We start from the raw sequence: 13685 nt of genomic DNA, 5'->3' as shown, positions 1-13685 counted from the left end.
TCTAGCAAACAACTTTTCAAAAAAGATCCTAAATCTCTTTATCAGGAATGGTAATAAAATCTAGAGCTGGGAGGAGGTTGCACAAGTGGAAGAAGGCGTGAGAGAAGAGTGGCAGAGAAAAGGTATGGAAGTGAATGAAGTTTAGTTGCTGAAGAATAATAGAGAGTCACGCCTGTAAGAGTATTACAATGCAGTATTTATACATCAGACTAACTATGCTCAATTAACTATGGCTAATTCTAATTCACACTAACGGACATCTAACTACAGTAACTTAGTTACTTTCTAACTAACTATTCACTAGCTTACTTTCATAAATATTTAGGCTGGAGCGGCACCTATATCAGCTAACATCTCCCCTCAAACTAGGAGTGTGAGAACTGTGAATGTCCAACAATCCTAGTTTGGAACAGCATGAGTGGAATGGTCCTGGTGCTAGTGTCTTTGTCAAGAGGTCAGCCGTTTGGTTACTTGAGGTTACGGGTAGCAGCTTGATTACTCCCTCATTTGCTTTGTCGCGAACTATATGGCAGTATGCTTTTATGTGTTTTGTTCATTCATGCAGGATCGGGTTGGCTGCCATGGCTAAAGCAGACTGGCTATCACTGTACAGAAGAAAATGCTGGGGATGACTCACACTAAGCACATGTAGCAGGCGAAGAAGCCAGAGAGATTCACAAATGGCATTGGCCAAGGCTCGATATTTCGCTTCAGAAGACAATCTCGACACAGTTTGTTGCTTGCTGCTCTTCCAAGAGATCAGCGTTGTGCCAAGAAAGAAACAGTAACCAGAGACTGGGTGCCTGGTATCGGGGCATGTCCCCCAATCCGCATTAGCAAAACCAATGAGTTTGAAGTCAGTAACAAAAGGGGAAAAAAAACCCGTGGCTGGGGCATTCTTCAAGTAACGTAGAACTCGTAGGGCCGCTTTGTAATGGTCTTGAGTAGGAGACTCCAAATATGGACTTAATTTTTTCACTGCAAAAGCAATGTCAGGTCTGGTGTTGGTAAGATATTGGAGCTTGCCAATGAGCTTTCTATACAAAGTGGGCTCGGTGAGGGGCGCTCCTGAGGTCCTGGAGAGATGCACTGAATAGTCCATCAGTGTTGAAGCAGGTTTTGCCTCCAATATGCCAAATTTCTCCAAGAGATTTGCTGTGTACTTCTTTTGATACAATGCCAAGCCCTTTGTGTTATAAGCAACCTCCATCCCCAAGAAGTATTTGAGTTTCCCTAAATCTTTGATGCTAAATTGGTGTCCAGAACTGATTTGATGTTTTCAATCTCATTGGCGTCATCCCCTGCCAAGACAAGATCATCCACATAAGCTAAAATTGCAGTGAAACCTGAAGCAGTTCGTTTGGTGAATAAGGAATAGTCTGACTTGGACTGTGTGTAGCCAGATTCAGTGAGCACGGAGACAAGTTTGGTATTCCATTGATGGCTCGCCTGTTTGAGGCCATATAAAGACTTGTTCAGTTTGCAAACTAAGCCTGGAGGTGCTGCTAGACCTTGAGGAACTTGCATGTACACTTCTTCAGGTAAGTCACCATGAAGAAAAGCAGTGTTCACATCCAATTGCTAGAGAAACCAACGCTTCGGGACAGCAACAGATAGTAGAACTCTTAATGTAGTCATGCGGACAACAGGGCTGAAGGTATCAAAATAGTCAAATCCGGCCATTTGAGTGAAGCCATTCGCCACCAGCCTGGCTTTATGCCGTTCAACAGTTCCATCCGCATTAAACTTCACTTTAAAAACCCATTTTGATCCAATAGCTTTCTTCCCATGAGGCAGATTAGTAATAGTCCATGTTTTATTTTTCTCAAGAGCTTGAAGCTCAACATCAATTGCATCTCACCAACAACCCAATTTCACAGCGTCATCATAGGTTTTAAGCTCGGAAATGGCCGCCACCGCTAATGAAAAACTTTTGAAATTTTGAGACAGTTTCTTATAAGAAATATATTTCGAAAAAGGGTACTTGTTGGTGGATGAATATACCAAAGTCAATGGAATGGTGGGACAATCATAGTCATGCAGGTATGCAGGTATTTTTCTAGTCCTAGATGATTTTCTGGGGTCTGGCTGTGGAGTTAATGATGATGATAATGCAGTATGAGTGTGCAGGGGATGTATGTCACACTTATTAGAGGGTGTGGGGTTATCATGTAATGCAGATGCATCATTTGAACATGAGTGAGGTGGTGAAGGTTCTGCTATTGATTCGAATGGAATGGGTGAAGTATGAGGGGAAGTGATAGGGGTAAAAGTGTTAGGCAAATCAAAATGCAACAAGTTGTCATAAAGATGCAAATCATGAGGGCTTGAACTTGGATTAATGCCATCTGTTACCAGCTTGCTTTCAGATGTATTGGAGTTAAAAGCCTTTTAAAAAGGAAATACAGTTTCATAGAATTGCACATTTCTAGAAATAAAAATTTCTCGTGTGTTGATATCATGCAGAACAAACCCTTTAGTGTTAAATTTATATCCTAGAAAGGCACATTTGCTAGCTCTTTTGTCAAATTTTCTTCTATGAGTACCTAGTGTAGTGGCATAAGCTAGACACCCAAATACTTTCAATTCCATTAAATTTGGAGGTTTTCCAAAAATAACTTCATAAGATGACTATTTTTCAAGTTTTCATTTGGAATTCGATTTATAAGATGAGCAGCATGCCCAACTGCAGCTGTCCAAAAACAGGTTGGAATTGAAGAGTGATACATGAGTGCTCTAGCCATGCCTAAAAGGTGTTGGTGCTTTCTCTCAGCCACCCCATTTTGTTGGGGTGTCTCTGCACAAGAAGTTTGATGCATGATATCATTTTTAGCAAAAAATGTTTGTAAGTTCCATTGTTTAAATTCTGAACTATTATCTGATCTAAAACACTTTACCATCTTGTTAAAGTGGGTTTGGACATAAGTTAAAAATTGTTTTATCAAAACTGGAACCTCAAATTTTAATTTCATGAAATAGAGCCAAGTGAATTTGCTCTTATCATCAATGATTGTCAAAAAATATTTATGTCCAGCAGTTGAAGGAGTAGCTAATGGTCTCCAGACATCAAGATGAACCAAGTCAAAAATTTCATTAGAATCTGAAGAGCTGTTTACAAAGGGTAATTTCTTTTGTTTGGCGTAGTGACAAAAGTCACATGGCTGTACATTATCAGTACAATCTATGAGAGGATAACTCCTCTTTATTACATGCATTCTATCTATAGATATATGCCCTAATCTAAAATGCTACAGGGTTGTTATGTTATTCATGTCCAATGGTGCATCAAGTGGACCTGTGTGTCTAAAATGAGATGCTGATGACAATACAGTGTGATGTTGTGGTTGTGATTTCAATGGAGGAATGATCAGTGTATATAGACTTCCACTTTCTTTAACATATCCAATTATCTTCCAGGTACTCTTGTCCTGTACCTCACAAGCAGTATCAGATATTGAAAAATGACAACATAACTGTTTGGCAGCTTTAGAAACTGACAAGTTAAATATAAAACATGGAATGTATAATATGTCTGTGAGATAAAATTTGTTAGAAAACATTACTGTCCCTGCAATATTAGTTACGGTTTCATGTCCATTTGGCAGCTTAACTAGGATTGGTTTTATATGATGATAACTATAGAAATTTTCTAAAGAAAATGACACATGATCGATTGCACCACTGTCAATGACCCAGGTGTGTAGTGAAAAAGTTTTTAAGAATAAAATGTGTGAAATATGAGAGCTCATGGATAAGGTGTATATTGGAATACCTGATGGTGTAGGTTGATTAGGCTGTGAGATATTGCCTTGTTGGAGTAGTGCAATCAATGTCTCTTTTTAATCTTGAGATAGTAAAAGATGTGATGTCTTACTGTCTCCTTTCTGGGATGAAAATTGCAATTTCCCATTGGATTCTTCACTTTCCATTCCAAGTGAGGCAGCTGCACAGTTGATAGTTCTCAGAGGTTGTTTCATGTGTGGTGGTGGTCCGTACTTCTTGTAGCAAGTATCCACCAAGTGTCCAGTTTTGTGACAATAAGAGCATAGCTTGGGAGGTCCTCTGCCTCCTCTACTATTCCTTCCTCTTCCAGTTCGTCCTCTACCTCTGTAGCCAGCAGCATTTGAGTAGTGTTAGGACCTTTCACCCTCAATAACATCAGATGAACTCATGAGAGCTCTTGCATCTCTGATTTCGGGTGAATGTAACTGTCGTTCTTGTTGAGTGAGAAGGGAAAATGCCTTGTTGACATCAGGTAGTGGTGCCATAATAAGCATCAACTGCAATCGAACTGTGCTATATTCGTCATTTAGGCCCCTTAACAATCTCACCAATTGTCTTTGTGTTCGATACTTCCTCACAGTTCCTAAGCCGCAAATGCATTCCAAACCACATAAGCATTTTGGAATTGGTAGGAATGTTTCAATCTCTTCCCAAATTGTTCTCAGTTTGGTGAAATAAGCAGTGATACTTAGATCCCCCTGCCTAGTGGTATACATTTCCTTTTCTAATTCAGCGACTCTGAATATGTCTCCCTGATAATACCTATGTTCCAATTTGTTCCACATATCACAAGCATTTTCATTCCAAATCACACTCTGAAAGATCTCACTACTCAGTGACAAATTTAGCCAAGCAATCACATAGGTATTACATTTTTCCCAAGCCAAAAAACTCACATCCGATTCATCAGGTTTCGATAAAGATCCATCAATGAACGCCAATTTATTATTTGATTTTAGTGATAATCTCATTGCCCTAGCCCAAGAATGGTAATTGGAGGTATTCAAGGTCACATTAACTATGGAATTACCAGAATTCTCACCTGGATCCAAGTAGAAGGGGCTTTCTGGATCCAAGATCGCACTTCTGCTCCTCACCGGAAATTGATCCATTCTTCTCTGAAATTCTTGAAATTTGGAAAACTAATTCATGAATCTTGTAAATTTCTGAAATTCACTGGCGGAGAACTCATTCTCCATCGGCATCATACCTGGACTCGCTATTTGTTCTTCATTCGCCATAGTTGGGCCAAATCAGGAACCCTCAGCAACAACCTCTCTTCTCCCTTGCTAACTCAAATTCTCGTCACACTTACAACCTCCACGCTCACCGCACCATGATAAAATCTAGAGCTGGAAGGAGGTTGCACAAGTGGAAGAAGGTGTGAGAGAAGAGTGGCAGAGAGAAGGTATGGAAGTGAATGAAGTTTAGTTGCTGAAGAATAATAGAGAGTCACGCCTATAAGACTATTACAATGCAGTATTTATACATCAGACTAACTAAGCTCAATTAACTATGGCTAATTCTAACTCATACTAATGGACATCTAATTAGAGTAACTTAGTTACTTTCTAACTAACTATTCACTAGCATACTTCCATAAATATTTAGGCTGGAGTGGCACCTATATCAGCTAACAAATGGCAAGTGGTTAAACATAAATCAAAATCGAAAGTGGGATGAACAAAGAAAAAGAGAAAGTGGGATCCAACAATCAAGTAAGTTATCAACAAGTTGATCCAAATCCAGGGCATCCTAAGTCTACACATATGCAATCAAAGCCTTTAAATGTAAAACCAACAACTCATAAAAATGTCACTACTAAAGGTGTAGGTAATAAACTGCAAATTCTAAATGGTGTGAAGAGACAAGTGGAGAATATGATTTTCATATTAAAGGTGCCTAATAGGCAATCTGCTAGTCCTACGATGGACTTAGAAATTGAACCGTTAACACTACCAGAAAAACAATGAGTACCATTAGATTTTTGTCGAAAAAACGAACAAAATAATACTTGGCATTATTTGCTTCTTAATTCTTCTTTATTTTTTCTTTTCTTCTTTTCTTTTCTTCATCTTTCCTTAATCTTTTAAGTGTGAAATTGACGGAGAAAAATCGTCGGTTCAAAATTTTTACAAAATAATTCCGTTGAAGTATAGATCCAAACCAACAGATAACTCTCAATTAAAGTTTAATTTGTTTGTCACTTAAGTCAAACCAATAAAAACCGAGAATATTTAAACCTCGGGTCGTCTCTCAAAAGAATTGCAGGAAAGTATGCATATTATTGGCTATGAGAATTTCGGGAGTTTTTAATACGATGAACAAGAAATATAAATCGTAAGAAAGTAAAGCTAACAACTAAGATAATATAAATGCTAAAAGACACTCATAGCAAGGATTAAGAGTCAAGGTTTCCTATTCTAGATCATTGACCACAACATGGTAATTACAAAGGGTTAATTCCACTTAGTTATCCTCTAACATCGGAGGGTAAAGTCAAGTGGACATAATTGATCATAAAACCAACTAACAACCCTAAATTACCAATTATACTGGACACCAATGACATCAAGGCACCTAAGTCCTCAATATCAAGTCAAGAGTACTAAAGTCTACTCCAAAACTAAGTCAAGCATTTTATCAAACACTTAGAAAGTATAAAAGAATAGCATAATAAATTGCAATAATAATAAATCTAAAGATACCAAATGCAAGATAACAATAGTAACAACTCAATTGAACACCAATTAACATAAAAACATCAAATTGCATTAAATAAAAATCAAAATCAACAAGGGTTCATAAACATAAAAGTGACTAAAATGAGAAATTGACAAGAAGAACTAAGAGAATTAAAGCACTAGAACAAGAAAAAGTAAAGGAAACTAAATCAAAACAAGTATTTAAACCTGAATCTAAGATGAAATTAAGCACAAAACCCTAAATTCTAGAGAGAAGAGAGAGATTCTCTCTTAGAAATCTAACCTAAAGCATGGCTAAAACTATATTATGACTACTTGGTTCATTCTCCCTTCAATCCCTGGTTCAATAGCATCAGAAATGAGTTGGATTGGGCCCAAAATGCTCCAGAAATCGCTGGTCACGTGTTGCCTTAAGTGAGTCACGTTTTTCGTGTTCCGTATATGCGGCACTTTGGCTGCGTACGCGGACATCTTAACACGTATATACCATAGAAAATTGTATATCATTTTGAAGCCCTGGATGTTAGATTTATAATGCCACTGAAACTGCCTCATTCGGAGCTCTGTAGCTCCAGTTATGATCACTTTGGTACGAAGAGGTCAGGATTGACAGCTCTACAAATCCTTCACTTCTTTATGAATTCTCCACTTTTGCATACTTTTTTTCATCATTCCAAGTCATCCTTGCCTTCAATCACTTAAATAAACACATTAAGGTATCAAATGGAATAGAAGTGAAATTAAAATTAGCAATTTTAAGAATAAAAAGCATGATTTTCATTACTAAGCACAATTAGGAGAAATTCACAAAACTATGCTATTTCAATGAATAAATGTAAGAGAAGTTAATAAAATCTACCCAATTAAAGCAAATAAATACCATGAAATATGAATTTATCACATCCTCACAATTAAATAGCATGTCCTCATGCTAAACTCAAGAAGGATAAGAAAGGGGGTATGACCATTTATTTAATGTAAACTATCTAATTGCAATCTATCTAAATACATGCACTACTTGGTCAAAATAACTCAATTTTCAAGAATACATATATAAACATAAGGGCTAAAGCAATTATACCCAAGTCAAATCCAACAATTGATTAGAGTTATTGAAAAGAATTTACAACTTACAAGATAATGAATAATAATAGGTGGAAACATAGAATTGAGTAATCAAACCCCTCACGGGATGTGTATACGCTCTAATCACTCAAATGTATAGGGTTGATTCACTCAATTCTCCTCTAATCATACTTTCTAAGATTTTTCTTTCATATAACAATCAACAATTATTCAATGCATGCATACAAATATCATGAGGACTTATCCAAAAGTTCAATGTAAGATTGTATTTGGCTAAGTGGACTAGAATTTGAATCTTTGATTAACTTAAACTTTCCACCTGACCTATGACAACCTATTTAATTCTAATGTGAAACCTAGCTACCCTATACTCACTTTTCACACACTCATGCATTCTTTTCAATTCACATCCCACATACATTATTCTTATTACTTTACTTTAGGGTTAACATTTGTCCCCTTTTTATTGCTTTCTGTTTCTCTCTTTTTTGCTTTTTTTTTCTTTATTTATTTATTTTCTTTTTTTTTCTTTTAAAAATAAAATATATACAAAAGTATCAATGCATATGGTTTAAACATTTAATGCAAGAGTATGTACCCAATTCTCAAGATCTTCAATGAAAATCCAAAATATACTTTTACCTCAACCAATGTTTCCAAACTTTTCCACACTTGAATGATACACGCTCTCACTAGCCTAAGCTAATCAAAGATCTAAATTAAAGATATTTATTATTTTTCACTTAGGGGTAGTGATGTGCTAAAATTAAGAACAAAAATGGATTAAAATAGGCTCAAAATTAGTTAACAAAGGTGGATAAAAGGGTAAGGCTATTTGGATAAGTGAGCTCAAATAAAATAAAAGCCTCAATCATATATAAATGCATTCATACACGAAATAATAGACATAAAGAATCAAACAAATTAAAGATTACAATCATAGAAAGAGAATAACATACACAAGAATGAAAATAGTGGTTATATAATACAACCACACATTAAAAGCTCAAAACTCACAAGATTGTGTGTTCTTAGCTCAAAAACCATGTTCCATAATATATAATTCAAGTAAGTTTCCATGAAAAATATTTTAACTCAAATCAATTGGGATGTCAATACCCTATTAAGAATGTTTTTCTTGAAAAATTTTATTATTTTAACTAAGCTTACTATATATATACATATATGAGAGGAAATGCAATAAACTAGGAAAAATGCAAATAGATCTCTAAAATATATACAAACCAAGAAAGAAAATGCAACTAAGAATTCAAAAAATGTGAAAGTGCTTGGGATTAGAAATTTTCATCCAAGATTGTCCTATTGGTCGGACGATCTCTCCATACTTAAAAGTTTGCACTGTCCTCGGTGCATTCAAAGATGAGCAAGGGGGTACAGCAACTACACGAATTGCCACCTTCAGCTGGTGGATCAACCGGCTGCTACATATTCTTTCTTCTGCTTCCCTTTTTACTTACGGGGAATCATCCTGAAAGATAGAAAACAGGATAGAAAGATGAATAAATGCAAAATCAGGGAAACATAGTGATAAACCACTATTTTATGGTTTATTTTGTGTTTAATTGAATGGTTTCATCAAGTTTTCACCAACTTATTCATACTAATTGCATGATTTTATAACTCCTTCCTAATATTATTTTATGATTGAAAACTTGCTTCCTAAAGATCTTTAATTAGTATATTTTAATTCTCCTTTATAACATTTGATGCCGTGATCCGTGTGTTAAGTGTTTCAGGCTTCATAGGGCAGGAATGGCTTAGAAAATGGAGAGGAAGCTTGCAAAAATGGAAGGAACACGAGAAACTAAGGAGATGACCAGTGAACACTGACGCGCGCGCATGGCTGACGCGAACGCGCGGAATGGAGAAAATCGCAGCGACGCGAGCGCGTGCCTGACGCGAACGCGTGGATTGGAGTCTGCAGAAATGATGCGAACGCGTGGACGACGCGTACGTGTGACAAGGAAAATCGCTGAATGACGCGAACGCGTGGACGATGCGTACGCGTGACCTGCGCGATCTGCAGAATTAACAGAAAACGCTGGAGGCAATTTCGGGCCGCGTTTTGACCCAGTTTTCAGCCCAGAAACACAGAATAAAGCTAGGGAACATGCAGAGACTCAACACGCAACTTGACACACTCATAGTTTTAGATACATTAAGATAGTTTTTAGTTTTAGATCTGAATCTAGAGAGAGAATTACTCCTCCTCTAGTTTCACCTTGTAGTTATTGCTTTTGCTTTTGGATATTGAAGAGTCATTACCTCCGTTGAAGACATTATTCTAGTTTGTTTCTTCACTTACTCTTTTATTTATTTATAACATATTCTTAATTCTTGCTTAAGGTAGTAATTGGATTATTTTCATGAATTGTTAGTGAAGAGGATTACTTTTACTTTAATAAATTTCGAAGTTTTATTCTATTTAATTTATTATGTCTTTTTCTTATATTTTTCTGAGTATTATATTAATGTCAATGGAGTAGATTCCAAAACTTGACATGGGGGTTGATTAGAAGGAGACACTTGAGTTGGAAGGCTTAAGTGTTGGTTAAATTAGAAGTTGTTAGCTAGTTCTGTATTTACTAATGCTAGACCTTTGATAAACCACTATTTTATGGTTTGTATTGTGCTTAATTGAGTGGTTTTTATCAACTATTTACCCATTTATTCATACTATTTGCATGGTTTTACAATTACCTTCCTGATTTTGTGCTATGATTGAAAACATACTTCTTTGGCCTTATATTTGCTAATATTAATCCTCTCTTATTACCATTTGATGCCTTGATATGTGCGTTAAGTGATTTCAAGATTTACAGGGCAGGAATGGCTTAGAGGATGGAAAGGAAGCATGCAAAAGTGGAAGGAATGTAAGAAGTTGAAGGAACTGCAAAGCTGTCAGCCTGACCCTCTCGCACTAAAACTGTCATAACTTGAGCTACAGAGGTCCAAACGACGCGGTTCCAGTTGCGTTGGAAAGCTAACGTCCGGAGCTTCGATTTGATATATAATATGTCATAGTTGCTCTGACGCTAGGTGACGCGAACGCGTGCTCTACGCGGACGCGTCGCAGTGACAAAAATCAGCGTGACAGATTTCTTCTCCAGCGATTTCTGGGTTATTTTTGACCTAGTCTGCGGCTCAGAAAACACAGATTAGAGGCTATAAAGTGGGAGAATCCATTCATTCATGATCATGCTTCCATAATTCACTTTTCATAATTTAGATGTAGTTTTTAGAGAGAGAGGTTCTCTCCTCTCTCTTAGGATTTAGGATTAGGATTTCTTATTATTTCAACTTACAATTTCTTCTGAGTTCCAGGTTCAATGTTCCTTTAATTTAACTTCTATTCTACTTTTATTCGTTCTAGCTTACTAGTTTATTCTATTTTTCTTGTTGATTCTCTTTTTAGCCAAATTGGCTTATGAACTCTTCATGTTAGATTATAATTTCTATTTAATGAAATTTGAGGTATTTTAGATTTATGATTCTTATTTAGCTTTTTATATTCTTGGCTTTAATTGATTAACTGGAGACTCTTGAGTTATCAAACTTATCGTGGTTGTTAATTGTTATTTTTGCTAATTGAATTGAATCCCACTAACTCTAGTCTTTCCTTAGGAGTTGGCTAGGACTTGGGGATCTAACTAATTAGTCCACTTGACTTTCCTTTGCTTTAGAAAAGGTTAACTAAGTGGGATTAAAACTCAATTCTCATCACCATCAATAAGGATAACTAGGATAGGGCTTCCGAATTTTTATACCTTGCCAAGAGTTTATTTTATTATTGTTAATTTATTTTTCTTGTCATTTAAATTATCTGTTCCTTATTTTAAAAACCCCCAATTTACAAGACTCAAACCAATAATAAGAACACCTCCCTGCAGTTCCTTGAGAAGACGACCCGAGGTTTAAATACTTCGGTTATCAATTTTAAAGGAGTTTGTTACTTGTGACAACCAAACGTTTGTACGAAAGGATTTTCTGTTGGTTTAGAAGCTATACTTGCAATGCGATTATATTTGTGAATTTCTTTACCGATAGAAAAACCCGTTCGTCAACCTTCCCAAGGGAGAGGACTAGGATTTGCGAATAAGAATTAGCTCAATCACTTGACTTTCCTTTATTTAGTAAGGGTTAACTAAGTGAAAATAACAACCTTTTTGATACTACACTTAAGAGATCCCAACAAGGATAGAACTTCCAATTAATCATTCCCCAGTCAAGGCCTTTTTATATTAATAATAATTCTTAGTTTTATTGCTTTCATTTATAATTATTGCTCATTATCCAAACTCAAACTCTCTCAGAAAATTCCTAATTAATAAATTAGCATCCTTTCCTGCAACTCGTTGGGAAACGACCTGGGACTCATACTCCCAGTATTATTATTTCTAAATTTCGTGACAACTTTTCTAAATTGACAAGGCGAATCTTAGCTGGTTAAGAACTATACTCTCAACGTATTCTTTATATTGATTTCTTAATTAGCCGACTTCTGCCTGCACGTCAGTTTTTGGCGCCGTTGCCGGGGAGTTGTGATGAGCGGATATTTTATACGCTTTTTGGGGATAATTTCATATAGTTTTGAGTATGTTTTAGTTAGTCTTTAGTCTATTTTTATTAGTTTTTAGGAAAAATTCATATTTCTGGACTTTACTATGAGTTGTGTGTTTTTCTGTAATTTCAGGTATTTTTCTGGCTGAAATTGAAGGAGCTGAGCAAAAATCTGATTCAGGCTGAAAAAGGATTGCTGATGCTGTTGGATTCTGACCTCCCTGCACTCAAAGTGGATTTTCTGGAGCTACAAAACTCGAAATGGCGTGTTTCCAATTGCGTTGGAAAGTAGACATTCAGGGCTTTCCAGCAATATATAATAGTCCATACTTTGCACAAGAATAGATGACGTAAACTGGCGTTCAACGCCAGTCCTCTGCCCAAGTCTGGCGTCCAGCGCCAGAAAAGGATAAAAAACTAGAGTTGAACGCCCAAACTGGCACAAAAACTGGCGTTCAACTCCACAAATGGTCTCTGCACGTGAATTGCTTAAGTCTCAGCCCCGGCACACACCAAGTGGGCCCTAGCACACAGAAGTGAGCCCCAGAAGTGAATTTCTGCATCATCCATCATAGTTTATCCAATTTTTGCTCTTTTTTTTTGGTTTAGAGTCTTTTATTATTTATCCCTTGTTAAAACACTTTAAATTTATAGCTCAGTTAGTTAGAACGTGGTGTTTATGTTCATGGTAATTGGCTATCATATTTTTTAAAAAAAAAAAACCTTTTTCAAAAATAATTTTTCTATTAAATCCTGTGCCAAACTTTAAGTTTGGTGTTTTCTTGTTGATTTCCCTTTGGTTTTCGAAAATTTTAATGGTTTTCAAAAAAATTTTAAGTTTGGTGTTCCTTGGTGCTTTCCCTCCAAAATTTTCAAAAACAAGGAGCATTAGATCTAAAAATTTTAAATCTTGTGCTATCTTATTGTTTTTCTCTTTCCTCACTAAATTCAAAATTATCTTTTCTCTTTTTTTTTTTTAAAAAAAAAAATAAATTTTCGAAAATTATATAAAAAAAAATTTTTTTTTAAATATTTTCCAAATCATATCTTTTTCAAAACCTTCTAACCACTTTTTCTCTCCTCACTTTCTCGAAAATCATAATTTTTGTTATTTTTATTTTTGGTTAAGTTGTCCTCTTTTCATAAAATAAAATAATTAAAAAGGTAAATCAATCCAAGTTATATCCCTTTGTCCATCATGGACATAAGTGGAAATGAACAGTCCAGGAGGACTCTGGGGTCATATTCTAACCCCTCTACTGCTTCATATGGGAGTAGCATATGCATACCCTCCATTGGAGTAAATTGACTTCATGGGACCTTTCCCACCATCATACTCAAACACTTATATTCTGGTGGCAGTTGACTATGTATCAAAAGGGGTTGAGGCTATTGCCACACCCACCAATGATACTAAAACAGTGCTGAAGTTCCTCCAGAAACATATTTTTAGCAGGTTTGGTGTTCCCAGAGTACTAATCAGTGATGGGGCACTCATTTCTGCAATAAACAGCTTTACTCTGCTATGGT

General features: G+C 36.0%; 1 protein-coding gene across 1 annotated transcript; it reads right to left on the bottom strand.

Moving 5' to 3' along the window:
• LOC107621043 (uncharacterized mitochondrial protein AtMg00810-like) lies at positions 554-1210 on the bottom strand. Its single transcript, XM_016323090.1, has one exon. The coding sequence runs from the start codon at positions 1208-1210 to the stop codon at positions 554-556; it is 657 nt and encodes a 218-aa protein (XP_016178576.1).

Source organism: Arachis ipaensis, chromosome B10 (assembly GCF_000816755.2).
Source record: "Arachis ipaensis cultivar K30076 chromosome B10, Araip1.1, whole genome shotgun sequence".
Taxonomy (NCBI): Eukaryota; Viridiplantae; Streptophyta; class Magnoliopsida; order Fabales; family Fabaceae; genus Arachis; species Arachis ipaensis.
This window is presented reverse-complemented; position numbering and strand designations above follow the sequence as displayed.

What these genes read in the sequence shown, in the direction of transcription:
- LOC107621043 (XM_016323090.1), bottom strand. Translation starts at nt 1,210, where the DNA reads ATGGAGGTTGCTTATAACACAAAGGGCTTGGCATTGTATCAAAAGAAG.